This window comes from Lontra canadensis, unplaced genomic scaffold (assembly GCF_010015895.1).
Source record: "Lontra canadensis isolate GAN:19392208 unplaced genomic scaffold, GSC_riverotter_1.0 scaffold63, whole genome shotgun sequence".
Taxonomy (NCBI): Eukaryota; Metazoa; Chordata; class Mammalia; order Carnivora; family Mustelidae; genus Lontra; species Lontra canadensis.
In genome coordinates this window covers 234,317-247,725 of record NW_022631057.1, presented here as the reverse complement: position 1 = coordinate 247,725, position 13,409 = coordinate 234,317, and the positions used below count along the sequence as shown (strand labels likewise).

The following is a 13,409-nucleotide window of genomic DNA, read 5'->3' as shown; positions in this document are numbered from 1 at the left end:
GAAAACCAGAAAATTCAAAGAGAAGGCATAACTAGAGACAACAGGAAAGCAGGGATTGGGAAGTTAGGGAGAGAAATAGCTAATTCATACGCTGGGACCCACAAAATGGTGGCCGCACCAGTCGCCCAGCCCATGTCACAAATGTAAACTTAAGTTAGCCCACTTATGCCTCACTGTCAAGGACACCTCACAACACCAATCCCAATCGTCCAACTCAGCTGTAGTTCGCCTACCTTACTTAGAAAAGAAGACCTTTTAGTCTCGTGAGGAAACCCCCTGACCTCCTAAGCCATCATGCTGCCCTGTTTCCATATTGCCTCTTCTTTAAAAACTGCTCTTGCCCTCAAATCCCTCCAGAAGAGCGTCTGCCACTTGTGAGGCTGGGCACTCCCCCAGTCCATGCATTGCTTTTCTCTTAAATAAAGAACATCAAAGTCATACTAAATTGTTTTAGTTCTGTCATTGTCAAGAACAACAGAGAGTGGTGCCTGGGTAGTTCAGTTGGTTAAGCAACTGTCTTCGGCTCAAGTCATGATCCCAGGGTCCTGGGATCGAGCCCCACATTGGGCTCCCTGCTCAGTGGGGAGCCTGCTTCTCCCTCTCCTTCTGCTGCTCTGCCTGTTTGTGTCTCTTGCTCTCTCTGCCCAAAAAAAAAAAAAAAAAAAAGAACAACAGAGAAAAATGCCACACTCTGAAAGTCCGGCCAGAGCACAATCCCTGGCCGTGCTCGCTAGGTGGGAAAAACATCAGGTGTCATTTCATCTGACAGAGGGAGAATGACTAGAGTTGAGGGAATCCTTGGTCTTCAGAAGGTATTAGTTACCACTTCAAAACGTCTGATGGATCACGCCGCGTATCTCCTCGCTCTGGAATGACAGCTTGAAAACTGAAAGGAATATACACAACAACAAAGAGAAGGCATGAACTCTGTTTCCGGGAGATGAAAAGTAGATGGGGAGTAAACGTGCAGCACAGGAAACCACAATTTCAAAATTCCAGAGGAATCTGGCCACAGAGGGGGCTAACAGGGCCCCGCAGGTCCCTGGAGAGATTTCACACCCTGAAACACTAGCTGCCACATGAGGCAAGAAGGGCATGTGAGAAAAACTGGAACAGTAACCGAAAGAATATTTCAGTGAGTGAAAAAGTTCACTCATCCTCCAACAGGCACACTCCTCCATCCACTCACCGAGCAGCCAACCCTGTGGCTCTCAAGTAAAAAACCGCCTGGGGTGGGTCTCAAAGCAGTGATTCTCTGCCTGCGACAGCCTTCAGAGCTGCGTGGAAGGCTCAGGAAAACACAGCTGCTGGGCCTTCGCCCAGAGATTCTGATGCACCCGGGATGAGGGCCTGAGAATCTGTGTTCTTAATGAGTCCCAAGGATTCTACTATTAGAAATTAACTGAGGGCCATTGACTTAGTGTCTTTAAACCTCAGCATCTGCAAGGGTAGAGTGGCAATAACAGAAGCACCCACAGGACAAGAGTCACCCTGAAGGTCAGAGTAGGCAAAGCATGCAAACCTCAGGCACTCGGCCAGGCACACATGTGAGAAAGGCCATCTGTCCAAGGTCACAACTGTAACCAATAACTCTAATCTAATAGTGCTCCTAACTAGCGGTTCCTGCTTTCCGACATCTCTGGTAAACTCTCAGTTTACTTATGGTCTTCCGTGACAATGGGAGGAGATCATGACAGCGAGGAAAGACGGAGAAGGAAAGTGAAAGCAGCTCTCCAGCCTCCAGATGACCAACTTGCCAATCGGAAAAGCAAGGACGCGCTGTCTTCAGCAGGCAGAACACAGGTGTTTTTCGTGAAGCTGAAAGAAGTACCTGAATACACACATCCCCCCTGACCAAGTTCAACCCCTTGAATCACAGTGGTCTAGAGAGAAGGTTGAGAAAGTACTTGATCCAGAGAACAAGTGACTGGTTCTGTCCATCAGTCCCGGCGGGGAAATGGCACACTCAATTAGTTAGCTAGAGGAGTGTTTAATGACGCAACAACTTACAAAGGCACGTATGAGGTGCCGGCAGCAGCAAATGATATATACTATTTGCCGATTTCTGAGGGAAATGCTCCCAGCAGGGCAGGTTTGCAGCTACCCAGTTGATGTCCCAGAACCTAGAATAGGGAAGAGACGCGCATAATCAGATCTTAAGAGGGGGTACCATCTGGCTGCTGCCTGCCCCCCCCAGAACACCTCTGAGGAAACTTTAGGGACACGGAGCACCCCCAGGGTTAGTAAGACATTCAAACCTCCTCAAACCCAAAGAGAGCGAGCTGGATATGTAACCGTTAATCAAAGCAAAACAGCTAGTCTACAATGGAGGGAGGGAGGTGGGGGAAACTGGAAGAATAAATAGCACAGAGTAAATAAAATCTCCCTCCCGTCTCAAGGTGGTACGCCCCACAAGCTGAAGCCAGCCAGAAGCCAGAAAGCAGGGGAGCCTATGGACATAATCCGTACAAGTCAGCCTCACAGACACAGAGCAGGTTGGAGAAGAAGAGTGAATGACTCCAGGGAGGCAAAGAGAAAATGGGCAGGACAGTGATCCAAGAAGAGGCTCAGAGCACAACTGTCATGATAGTACTCTAGTCAATTTGATACCAATAATGCTAAGAAGAAACAAAAGAAAACTGAAACTGAAAAATATATTTAGAGGGGTGCCTAGCTGGCTCAGTTGGTTAAGCATCTGCCTTCAGCTTAGGTCACAATCCCATGGTCCTGGGATGGAGTCCCACATTGGGCTCCTTCTCAGCAGGGAGCCTGCTTCTCCCTCTCCCTGCCGCTCTCGGGCTTATGATCTCTGTCTGACAAATAAATAAAATCTTTTTAAAAAAATCTATTTAGATAAAATAAATACAGTCTTATCATTCAAATTAACTCCATCTTCTTTGCCATGGTTGTGTAATGTACAATAAAAACCAAACTCAAGCAGGAGCTAAACATCTTCCAGATGCTGACCCCAGCCCCTGAATGTTAGGGCAGGGCGCCTATGCTTGTTTGTTGCTTTCAGAGAAGGAAGGAAGGAAGGAGAGGCCATTCTTTACAGAAGCACCTGATATCATCACAAGAGCTTTAAAAAGACGTGAGAAATGATGGTTTGGGGGCACTCTCAGTTACAATTACATTAATAATTATAGAATTAAGTCAGGGGCCTTTCAGTGACTCAGTCAGTTAAGCATCTGCCTTCGGCTCAGGTCATGATCCCAGAGTCTGGGGTTCGAGCCCCGCCATCAGGCTCCCAGCTCAGCAGGGAGTCTGTTTCTCCCTTTCCTTCTGCCACTACCCGCTCTCATGCTCTCTCTTGCTCTCTCTCTCTTTCAAATAAATAAATAAAATCTAAAAAAAGAAGAAGAATTGACTCTGTTAGTTTGCAAACTCAGCTTTATGCAACACAGGACTAACCAAAAGACTGTCATTTGAAATTTCAAAATAAGCAATCTTAGGATGAGTAAGCAAACATCCTGATCACTGGCACAACTCTCTAATAACCAATCAGAAGAGTTTTTGGTAGTTGATCATTAACAGCAATGGGGGGCTGTTAGAGCAGAGACCATGAGAACTGAGGAGATGCTAAAGTTGGTCAGAGCACAGTGGGTTCGCCAAGACTGCATGCACATGGAGAACCACCAGAGCACCAAACAAATTCCAGCATCTAGCTCATGCTGTGTGAAAATTTAAAAAGGGACACCTTACTAAAAGCGAGTGGAGAGCCCAGAAAGGGGAGCTCTCCCACGGTACCATTCAACATCAAGAACTGTCCATTATAGATTTGAGAAGATGGGCTTCATATATACAATGGAATATTACTCAGCCATCAGGAAGGATGAATGCCCATCATTTGCATCAACATGGATGGAACTGGAGGTGATTATGCTGAGTGAAATAAGTCAAGCAGAGAAAGACAACTGTCATATGGTTTCACTCATATGTGGAACATAAGGAATAGCATGGAGGACATTAGAGGAAGGAAGGGAAAACTGAAGCAGGATAGATCAGAGGAGGAGATGAACCATGAGAGGACTGTGGACTCTAGGAAACAATTTGAGGGTTTCAGAGGGGAGGAGGTGGGGGGATGTAGTAGCCCAGTGATGAGTATTAAGGTAGGCATGTGTTCTAATGACCACTGAGGGTTTTATGCATATAATGGGTCATGGAACACTACATCAAAAACCAATGATGTAAAAAAAAAAGGAAAAACAACTAATGATGTACTGTATGGTGACTAACAAAATTAAAAAAAAAAAAAAAAAAAAAAAACAAAACTTCCTATACAAAAGTGACCAACAAAAAAAAAAAAAAAAAAAAAAAAAAAAAAAAAAACTGTCCATTACAGACAGACCCCCAACAGAAGAATCCTCAACAGGAAAGAATCATTATCAGCTACAGGCCCAACAGGGAACAAAGTACACTGTGTCTCCTGTAAGAACTGACCATCTCAGCAACTCAGCCAATGAGAAACCATCATCACCCTGAATTTCTGCCTTTCTCCCATGAATGTTTGTTTGAAACAACCCCTTCCAACTTCCTCCTTCTTCTCCATCAAACAACGTTCCTCTCCTCTGTTGGACTATCCTGTCATTTCTGCCATAGCCTGCTTGTCCCAAATTGCAATTCTCTGCTATTCCTGAATCAACCCACTTCTGCTGGTAAAATAACTGTTTTATTTTTAGAGTCAACAACTGAAAACTCACAATGGGTGAACAAACCAAGAGAGCATGCCAAAGAAGTCAGAGCAATGAGCTATCCCAGAGGAACAAGATTTTTTTAGGAGAACTTCCACCCACCGAAACAAAGATTCACACATTCTGCAATCTTCTTTAAACTGACTTCAGTGATCTAGTCATCCCACATTCCATCTCACAGAAAAAGAAATGGCTGAAAAAAATCTAAGAATAATTTGGGGGTAAGGCATTTATAAGGGGAAAAAGTGTAGTGTGTATTCAGCTGACATAACATTTCTTAAATCTTTCCAGGTTTATAGGGCGTGTTGGTCTTTATCATAAATCCCTCAACGAACCCCAATATCACAAGTCCTCCTCATTTTGGTATGCTCAGCCTCTAGCTCAGTATGAGACACAAAGGAGGTCTACCATGTTTGTGAAGCTGGACCCATGAGCAAGCCTTTACTTTTCATTTTACTTTGTCTTTGATTTTTCATTCCTCCTTCATCTCTGCCCTTCTTTCCATCAGTCATTTTCCATCTTTCACTAAAATAAACCTAACTCATTCACTTCCTATTTCCTTCTCACTTCCAGCTCTGATTCTCCCACAATCTCCATCCCTGGGGTTTAGTGATTCTCAGTTTAAGAAAATGGGGTTCTGGGGCGCCTGGGTGGCTCAGTGGGTTAAGCTGCTGCCTTTGGCTCAGGTCATGATCTCAGGGTCCTGGGATCGAGTCCCGCATCGGGCTCTCTGCTCAGCAGGGAGCCTGCTTCTCTCTCTCTCTCTCTCTCTCTGCCTGCCTCTCTGTCTACTTGTGATCTCTCTCTGTCAAATAAATAAATAAAAATATTTAAAAAAAAAAAGAAAGAAAATGGGGTTCCTAAATACATACATCCACACGCATGTCTGCACGCACGCACCCCTGCACGCACCCTTCGCACACAATTCTAACTGTGCTAGTCTTTCAGGTCATTCACCAGCGTGTGTGAGGGAGTTCAGACTGTGAGAACATTTCAACACACACTAGATGCTGATGCCTCCCCAAGGACAAGAGCAAGTTTCATTTTCATTTCATTTTGTTCATATGCTCACTATTAACATAACTCTAAATGACCCTGTTTTATGAGTTACTAGACTCTTTGGCCAATGTCCCTACCAAAGAGAAAAAGACAAAAATGCCAAGTTTTGGCAAGGAGGTGGAGTGATGCGAGCTCTCCCTTTGCCGAGGGTGGAACGGTAAGTTGATACAGATCCTTCAAACAGTTGGCGGGCAGCTTCTACCACAGTAAACCATACATATCCAGTATCTACACAAGAGAAACCTGTGCCCACGTGTCCGGAAAGACATGTCCAAGAATGTCTGCAGCAGCACGAATAGCATAAGACTCGAAACAACTCACAAATTGCTGGAGGAAGTCATGGAGATGACGTGACCACTGGTTGACCTGCCAGATGGATCCAGGCAATCAGAGGCACCTCACCCTTTCCTCTGCCCTGGAAATGTATGTTCTGCTCACAGCTCCCACAGGGGGAGCCATTCCAAGCATGTAGCCCTGAGACAGTAAGGGGCAGATACCATGTGGGCTGTATATATGGCTGACCCCAGTTAAGGTCTGTATATAAACTTTTCAGATTCTGGCAGTGGGTATGGAGATCTACTTGACTTTCAGCAGCCCAAGACAAGCTTCTGAAGGAAGTTCCCTTGTTGACTAAACCTGCCAGCTACCCATCTGAAGTGCTCTGCCTCTTTCTTCGGTATATCCTCGTCCTCCATGTCCAGGGGCCAGTTTGTGAACCAATGTATGTCCATCAAGAGCAGAAGGGGTAAATAAAATGTGTAGTATAGTCATACCATCAACTATGACATCACAGCGAAAATGAACTAACAGCACCTGTAACAACATGGGCAAATCTCCAGCTGACCAGAGAACACACGCTCTGTGGCCCCATGCATATAACCCTCAGCAACGGATAAGAAATTAACCTATGGGTATTCAGAAATACGAAACAAGGTGGTAAAGCTAGGAGGAAAAGCAAGAAAGTGATCAGCATAAAATCAAAAGATGGCTCCCTTTGGGGGGTAAGAGAGCTGGGATTAGGAAGGGTTCTGGGGGCTTCTGGAGAGCTGGCAGGATTCTATTTCTTGGCATAGATGGCAACAGCACAGTATTTACTTTATACAAATGTGTTGAGCTGTACAAAATTATTTTATGTTCTTTTCTGTTGGGGTATTATACAATCAAAAAGGTTAAAAAAATGCTGTGAAGTGTGTAAACCTGGCGATTCACAGACCTGTACCCCTGGGGATAAAAATATATGTTCATAAAAAATAAAATTAAAAAAAAAAAAGGTTAAGAAAAGGGGGGGGAGAATCAAGGTAGGACAACTATTACCAAATAACTACCACCAAAAAAAACCAAAACTGGTTTTTGGGTAGAAGAAAGGAGTGAACTAGGTCAGTTTTGTTCTGAGGCATACCTCAAACAGAGCAGATCTGTAAAAGGACAGATTTGGGTGAGACCAAAGAATAACAATAAGAAAAGAAAAAGGAGGAGGAAGAAGAGGGGGGAGGGAGGAGAAAAGAGAAAAGAAGGGGAGGGGAGGGAAGGCAAAGCAAGAGAAGAGACACCTGTTCACAATTACAGTTACTTAAAAGCAGAACAATCCTTGTAAGAAAGTGAGTGTCCTATCCCTGAAGCTTTCAAGCATGGGCTGGATAAACTGAGAGGGAGGTTCTGGAGACATTGGAACACTGGAAAACAAATAGTAAACAATGTCCTTTCAGACCTAAGATTCTATGATTCTATTTCTCTTTCTCACCAGTTACAGGTGCGGCCACTTAAAGAAACAAAACAAAATAAAACCCAAAACAATAACAACATGGCCCAAATATCCTAAACATACAAAGTAGACACTCACTTCACAAAAGTTGTTCCTTTGAAAAAATAACAAGTATTTTTTAAGGGTTTGCATACAAGCTATTAACTAACCAAAAATAAAGGATGGAGGAGGGCGTGGGGAGAGGGGGAAAACTGAGGAACTTCATCGTAATGCTGGAGAAACCACTGTCAAATGAGGCCCAATCATAAATGAAGAGCTGGTGTCAGAACAAAGGCAAAGATCCAAATCGTCCACAATGCTCCTCAAATGCTTTTCTTCTTTTATGATCGATTATGAAAATAGAAGGATTTCATAAAAACCATGGAGTATGGAAATGTTATTGCCTCACGTTAACTCAGAAGCCTTTATCCTCCCCATCTTCGAGCTGATATCAATCACCAGAATTAACTCTTTGACGCTTTCAGAGCAAGAGAGCGGAGCCTTGGCTGAAGGTTATCTTAGAACACATTACATGAAAAAAAATAGGCTCCACTGAGCTGGTAATAATCCAGATTACCACCTAGTCCCCTTTCAGAGCAACAATGGATTTTAACCAGTTTTCTGTTTTATAAATATTATCGTGGCTCAACATATCTAGGAGACACAACATTACCCGCGGCTTTCATCCTGTTTGTATACTAATTATATCAACAACCTGAACCAACTTAACACTATACAAAAACACAGCTGATTTAGCAATCTGTAAATTATACATGTACAGAAATCTGTACCAGAATGTGCTATGTTTCACTCCTGCTAATGTGCATGGATTCTTACTGGCACCTACAATTGTTTGATACAGGTTTCCGAACATTAAAACATATGTTCTGCCTAGGATGGGACCATTTAGGGTAATATTTTTGTAGTTTTCTGGCACTAAAGTCTGCCAGCCTTCATAAGAGAGTTAAGTGCCTGGATTTAAGCAACCATCAAAAAATATTCTGGAAAAACACTTTCCAATCACGAATATAAAGAGAAACAGGCTGGTTAGAAAGTCAAAAGGAGGATTTGAAATGATCACCCCGACATGACCATAAGCAAAATCTGGGGCATAGTCACTTATTCCTGCTAACCACTTGCAACTGTCCAAACCACAGATAATTACTAAATCTCTCCTCCAAATGGTCTTCACAAAAAGTTAAACTAGATTTTAGTCCCCTCAAGGACAATTAAACACCTTAAAAAAAAATTTTTTTTTAAACACAATGTCAGGCCTAAATAAGAGCTCCAACCAGAAACACTATGGAAAGGTGCTTGGACCAAGATTCATTAGAATGTAGAATTCTAAGGGGTAAGGAGGGTTTACTGGATTCCCACTATATCCCCAGTGTTCAAGAAATGGGCTCAATAAGTCCTTTTCAAATGAACAAAGCTGTCACAGCTGCTGACTAGTCCCTGACGGGCCTCTAACTGCATTTTCTAACTCTGCCTTTTACTAACTAGAGGTAAATTACTTAAGGATTCTTTTTTTTTTTTTAAGATTTTTATTTGTTTATTTGAGAGTAAGAGAGCACAAGCAAGGGAAGCAGGAGAGGGAGAAGCAGGCTCCCCACTGAACAGGGAGCTGATGCAGGACCCGATCTCAGGACCTTGGGATCATGACCTAAGGTGAAAGCAGACTCCTAACTGACCGAGCCACCCAGGTGTCCCAAGATTCTCAGGTCTTAAAATTCTAAAATGGAAACACTGCTCCTCTTCTGCTTGCATATGAGGATCCAAGTTATTTAATACTTTATAACAGGTGCTTGAATCAGTAAGGGCCTGTTACCCTGCAGGTGACTTCAGTTAACCCATGGACAAAGGTGAAACTGCTGCCCTTAACAGAATTAGCTTCTCCTTTGCCCTGTTACTCTGTTTGGAAGTGGCAGTGTGGATGTTAGCCAAAATGGATGTGTTCTTGTTGTTATAACATTTTTATTCAATCTCCACTGGGAAATTAAGCTTCTCTAGAGAACATAATGGTAATACAAGGAGGTCGTTGCAGAATGTACCATGAGGAACATGACACTGGGGTCAAGGGACTTTGGGTCTTATCAGCTCTGCCCTTAAATATTTGAGGAAATGTGTTTGCTTCACTTTCTTCATATATACAAAGATGGGGAAGGAGAGGCAGACAACATAGCAGCAAACCCTACAGGTTATAATATTCCAAACACCAGATATTCAAATGGCCCAAGACAAAGTCAGTTTTATTTTCCATAAACATATAATGAGAGTAGTTGTTTTATTTTGTTGTTTTTTAAGGATAACAGTAGTTATACATGCTAAATCTTATGGCTGGAAAAACAATGATGAATGATAGCCTCCAAAGACCTCCTGCCTCAGGCACTGTGTGCCTTTGAATAAGTGCCACTTTGAATAAGTCATTTACTATTCCTATGGCTGTTTTCTTATCTGTAAAAGATGAACAAAAACACTGCAATAAGACCACTGGGAGAAATGCTTAATAAAGATGATCCAAAAAGTATTGCTATTTAAAGGTAAACTGCTATTTCAATACTGTAATGTCCAAAAAAAGGCTAGTGGATTTGGGGAGGAGACAATCAATATTTTTAAATAGACCTTTTTCCATCACAGTAAAATAAAATAATGCATGGAGATATTGTGATAGTTCCATGAGTCCACATATTTTTCTTCTATTTGTGTTTTGGAAATGTGGTGAAAGGGATCACTAAAAGCTTATATCCTACGTGTCAAGACCAGAATATTTTCTTCTGAAATAATAGATAATTTAAAAAGTTCATCCAGCTCTCCTAGGATGTTTTGTTTGTGTTGTTGATGTCCTTTGGTTGGGTGGTTAACTGAAGTCAAGCTGTTGGAATTGGTGCTGAAATTAAAATGGCAACACTAAAAATATTCCCAGCTACTTAGTCTATTGACATTCTATATATGCTTAGAGAGAAGTGGTTCTAAGAAAATCAACTAGAGTATTCTGCCGTCTCAGCTCCAAGATTCATTTTATGTTTGTGTGGTATTTCACCATTCTTTTTGCTTTTTAAGATTTATGTATTTATTTTAGAAAGAGACAGAAAGTGCAAGCAGGGAAGGGGCAGAGGGAGAGGGAATCCTTAAGCAGACTCCCCACTGAGTGGGGAGCCCACCACAGACGTTGATCCCAGGACCCTGAGATCATGAGCTGAGCTAAAACCAAGAGTGAGACACTCCTTGGACTGAATCACCCAGGTGCCCCTGGTTCCACCATTCTTAAGGTCCTCTTACAAGCCCAATGAACCTTATGACTGTTTCATATAAGATTCTTACCTTTCTCTCCACTCAAAAACATTATATGATGCACATTAAACACAAGCTTTCCCCTATACCTTAAAGAACACAGCCTCTTCACACCACACTCCCCCCCCCAAAAATGGAACTGTCATTGATATTTATGAGAAAGTTGGGTGTCAGGCACACTGGGATCCCCAAATCTGCAAGACTGTCTCCACAGCCCCTAACAGGTCAATAACCACAGCAGGTTAACTCTCAGTGATTTCATTTTTAAAAATGCATGAACACCTCTAGCTTTTTTATGACAAAAGAGTTCATTTGACCCTTTGTGTAGTAATTATCATCCCCTTGAATCCCCAGGTCATAGCTGTGACCTTGTTCTAAAAGCCACCTCACTAAGTTTGAGTGGACAAGACACTGAAGGGAAAGGTGACCAACCAGAAATTCTTCAATACTCTTATTCTTCAGAGGCACACGATAAAGGATCATTTCTAAAATATTTAAATAATCCACAATAATATGTTATCATAGTTGACAAGTTTTTTGTTGCAAGCTAACCTTACAACACTTTTTAATTAAAGAGTATTTCTTGGAGGCATAAGTCACTTTTCACGCTCTTCCCCTGAATCTCTAACTAAATCCAAATAGAAGCCCATGATTTTAACACAAGCTCCTCCTTAAAGCTCTAAAGCTGCGATATTTCCGCATTTTTAAAACCTATTTCCTCAGTCAACTCTTCGTATCATCTGCATCTGGAAGGAGAGGAGTCCCAGAGCCCGTGAAGATATCTCCGCTCTTGGCCCCTTTCCATCCAGCCCTTTGACGAAAGGGTGTGCACCGCACCTTCCAGATGCCACCTCCTAACTGCTCTGCCAGCGCGTTAGCCAGGATGCTTTGCTGTGGGTCCTAAAGGTATCAGAAATATTTCCTTTTCCATCCCTGCTGCTAGAACTCTCACAGTCTAGCGCTTCACGACACGGTCCCTCTTAATGCCACAGAGAAAGAGAGGAGCGGGGAGCACTGGTTTACTGGGTAAGGGATAGACTGACACACTTGGTGAGCTTGGGAATGGAGAGCTGAGCAAGATTTATAGGCATAAAACACCGCTGAGGTTTGGAAGAGAGGAACTATACGGCAGGTTTGCTCCTGTGATCGTTTGGCCAGCTCTGCACCTATGCGCTCCATTTCCCATATAAGTCCAGGAAACTCTGCCCCTCGGGAGCCTCAACTTAACCTCCAAGAGGGTGGGTGGGTGAAGAGGTAGAACCGGGTAACCTGCGGCTCGTCCCTATATCCCCGCGTCCCCACACCTCGGACTTTTCTGCTGCCCGATGGAAGGTGGAAGCAGCTGCCGCCCGCATCCCTCGGGGACGCAGACCCGAGTGGCCTTCTCTGCTGCTGGCTCTCCCTGGGGAGAGGCGGCGCCCGGGGTGCAGCCGGAGCCCGACGAGCCTCGGCGGAGGGGTGGGCAGTGCCGATGCGGAGCGCGCTGCAGCTCCTGCCGCGTCCGGCTTCCCATCACTTTTCCCAATACTTTGCCCATCAGCTATCACGCTCTCTGGAGAGGAGACAGAGAAGAAGCGAGAAGAGCCCTAAAGGCGTCCCCAGCAGAGCTCTCCTATTGGGACGGGAGCCCACATACCTCGCCCCACCCTACGCACCTAGCCCAGCCTCCGGGAGGCAGCCCCGGGCGCCCGCGCCGCGGCTCCCAGCAAAGCTCCGGGTCCTACTGCATCTGCTGGCGCCGAGCGGCGGGAGGCGGCGGCAATCGAGGCACGGATAAAAAGCCTGGGTAACCGAAATCCGAATGCACCTCTTACCACTGGACCGCCGGACAATGTTCTCCAGAAACGTGTTCTGCGGGGCCACCAGTCCTCTCCTGCCCCCGGCCATGGTCATCCTCCCGGCAGTTTGGAGTCCTGGGGGCGTCCCGGCGCGGCTTCTCACGGCTGCAGGAAGCTGGGCGCCGGGCCCTCGCGCGATCCCAGCTCCAAGCGCCCCATGCGCCCCGCGGGGACCCCGGCGGCCAGGGGCGGCGGCTCCCTCCCGTGGCCACCCTCGCGCCCTCTTCGCGCCTCCCTCCCTGCGGCCCGCCTCGCAGAGCACTCGCGCGGGGCTCGCCTCTCCGCAGCCGCTTCCGGGTGGGCGGAGGGAGCCGCGGCGCCTGGGACGGGGCGCCCCCTACCGGGCGCTGCGCCCCCTACCCCCAGCCGGCCTTCGGGTAGCTAGCGGGGGGCTCCCGCAGCGGCCGGGAAGCTGCTTGCGACGGTGGGCCGAGGCTGGGTTAGCAGCGCCACCCTCTGGGCACAGCCCCGCGATGGGTTCGGGATGCCCCTTGGGCTAGTGGAGAGGAAGGCGTTCTGAGCCCTGTCCTTGGTGGATTCACTTCAAACAAGGTCACCACGAGTCCTGGGGGGACATGATCCTGTAACTCTCTTCCTTCACTCTCTTTCAGGCCGGAGCCTCTGGGAGCTCTGAGCCTCTTGGAACACCTTCCCGCCTCTCCTTAGGGTTTGTTAGCCTCATCTGTGAAAGTTGCCAGTGTTCCACCAGTAGTTAAAAAAGTTGAATTTTAAGAGGTCATACGTGCAGAGTGACCACCTGACCGAGTTCCCGAAGAACGGTCTTGAGTT

At 45.3% G+C, this 13,409-nt stretch overlaps 1 protein-coding gene across 2 annotated transcripts in view; it reads right to left on the bottom strand.

Moving 5' to 3' along the window:
- Window positions 1-12,892, bottom strand: part of KCNH1 (potassium voltage-gated channel subfamily H member 1) — a 386,370-nt gene extending 373,478 nt beyond the window's left edge. For both annotated transcript variants that reach the window (XM_032878101.1, XM_032878102.1), the window contains exon 1: window positions 12,597-12,892. In XM_032878101.1, coding sequence (XP_032733992.1) covers window positions 12,597-12,675 — 79 coding nt within the window. In that variant the 5' untranslated portion in view covers window positions 12,676-12,892. The remainder of the gene's footprint in view (window positions 1-12,596) is intronic.
- Between the last annotated feature and the right edge of the window lie 517 nt (window positions 12,893-13,409).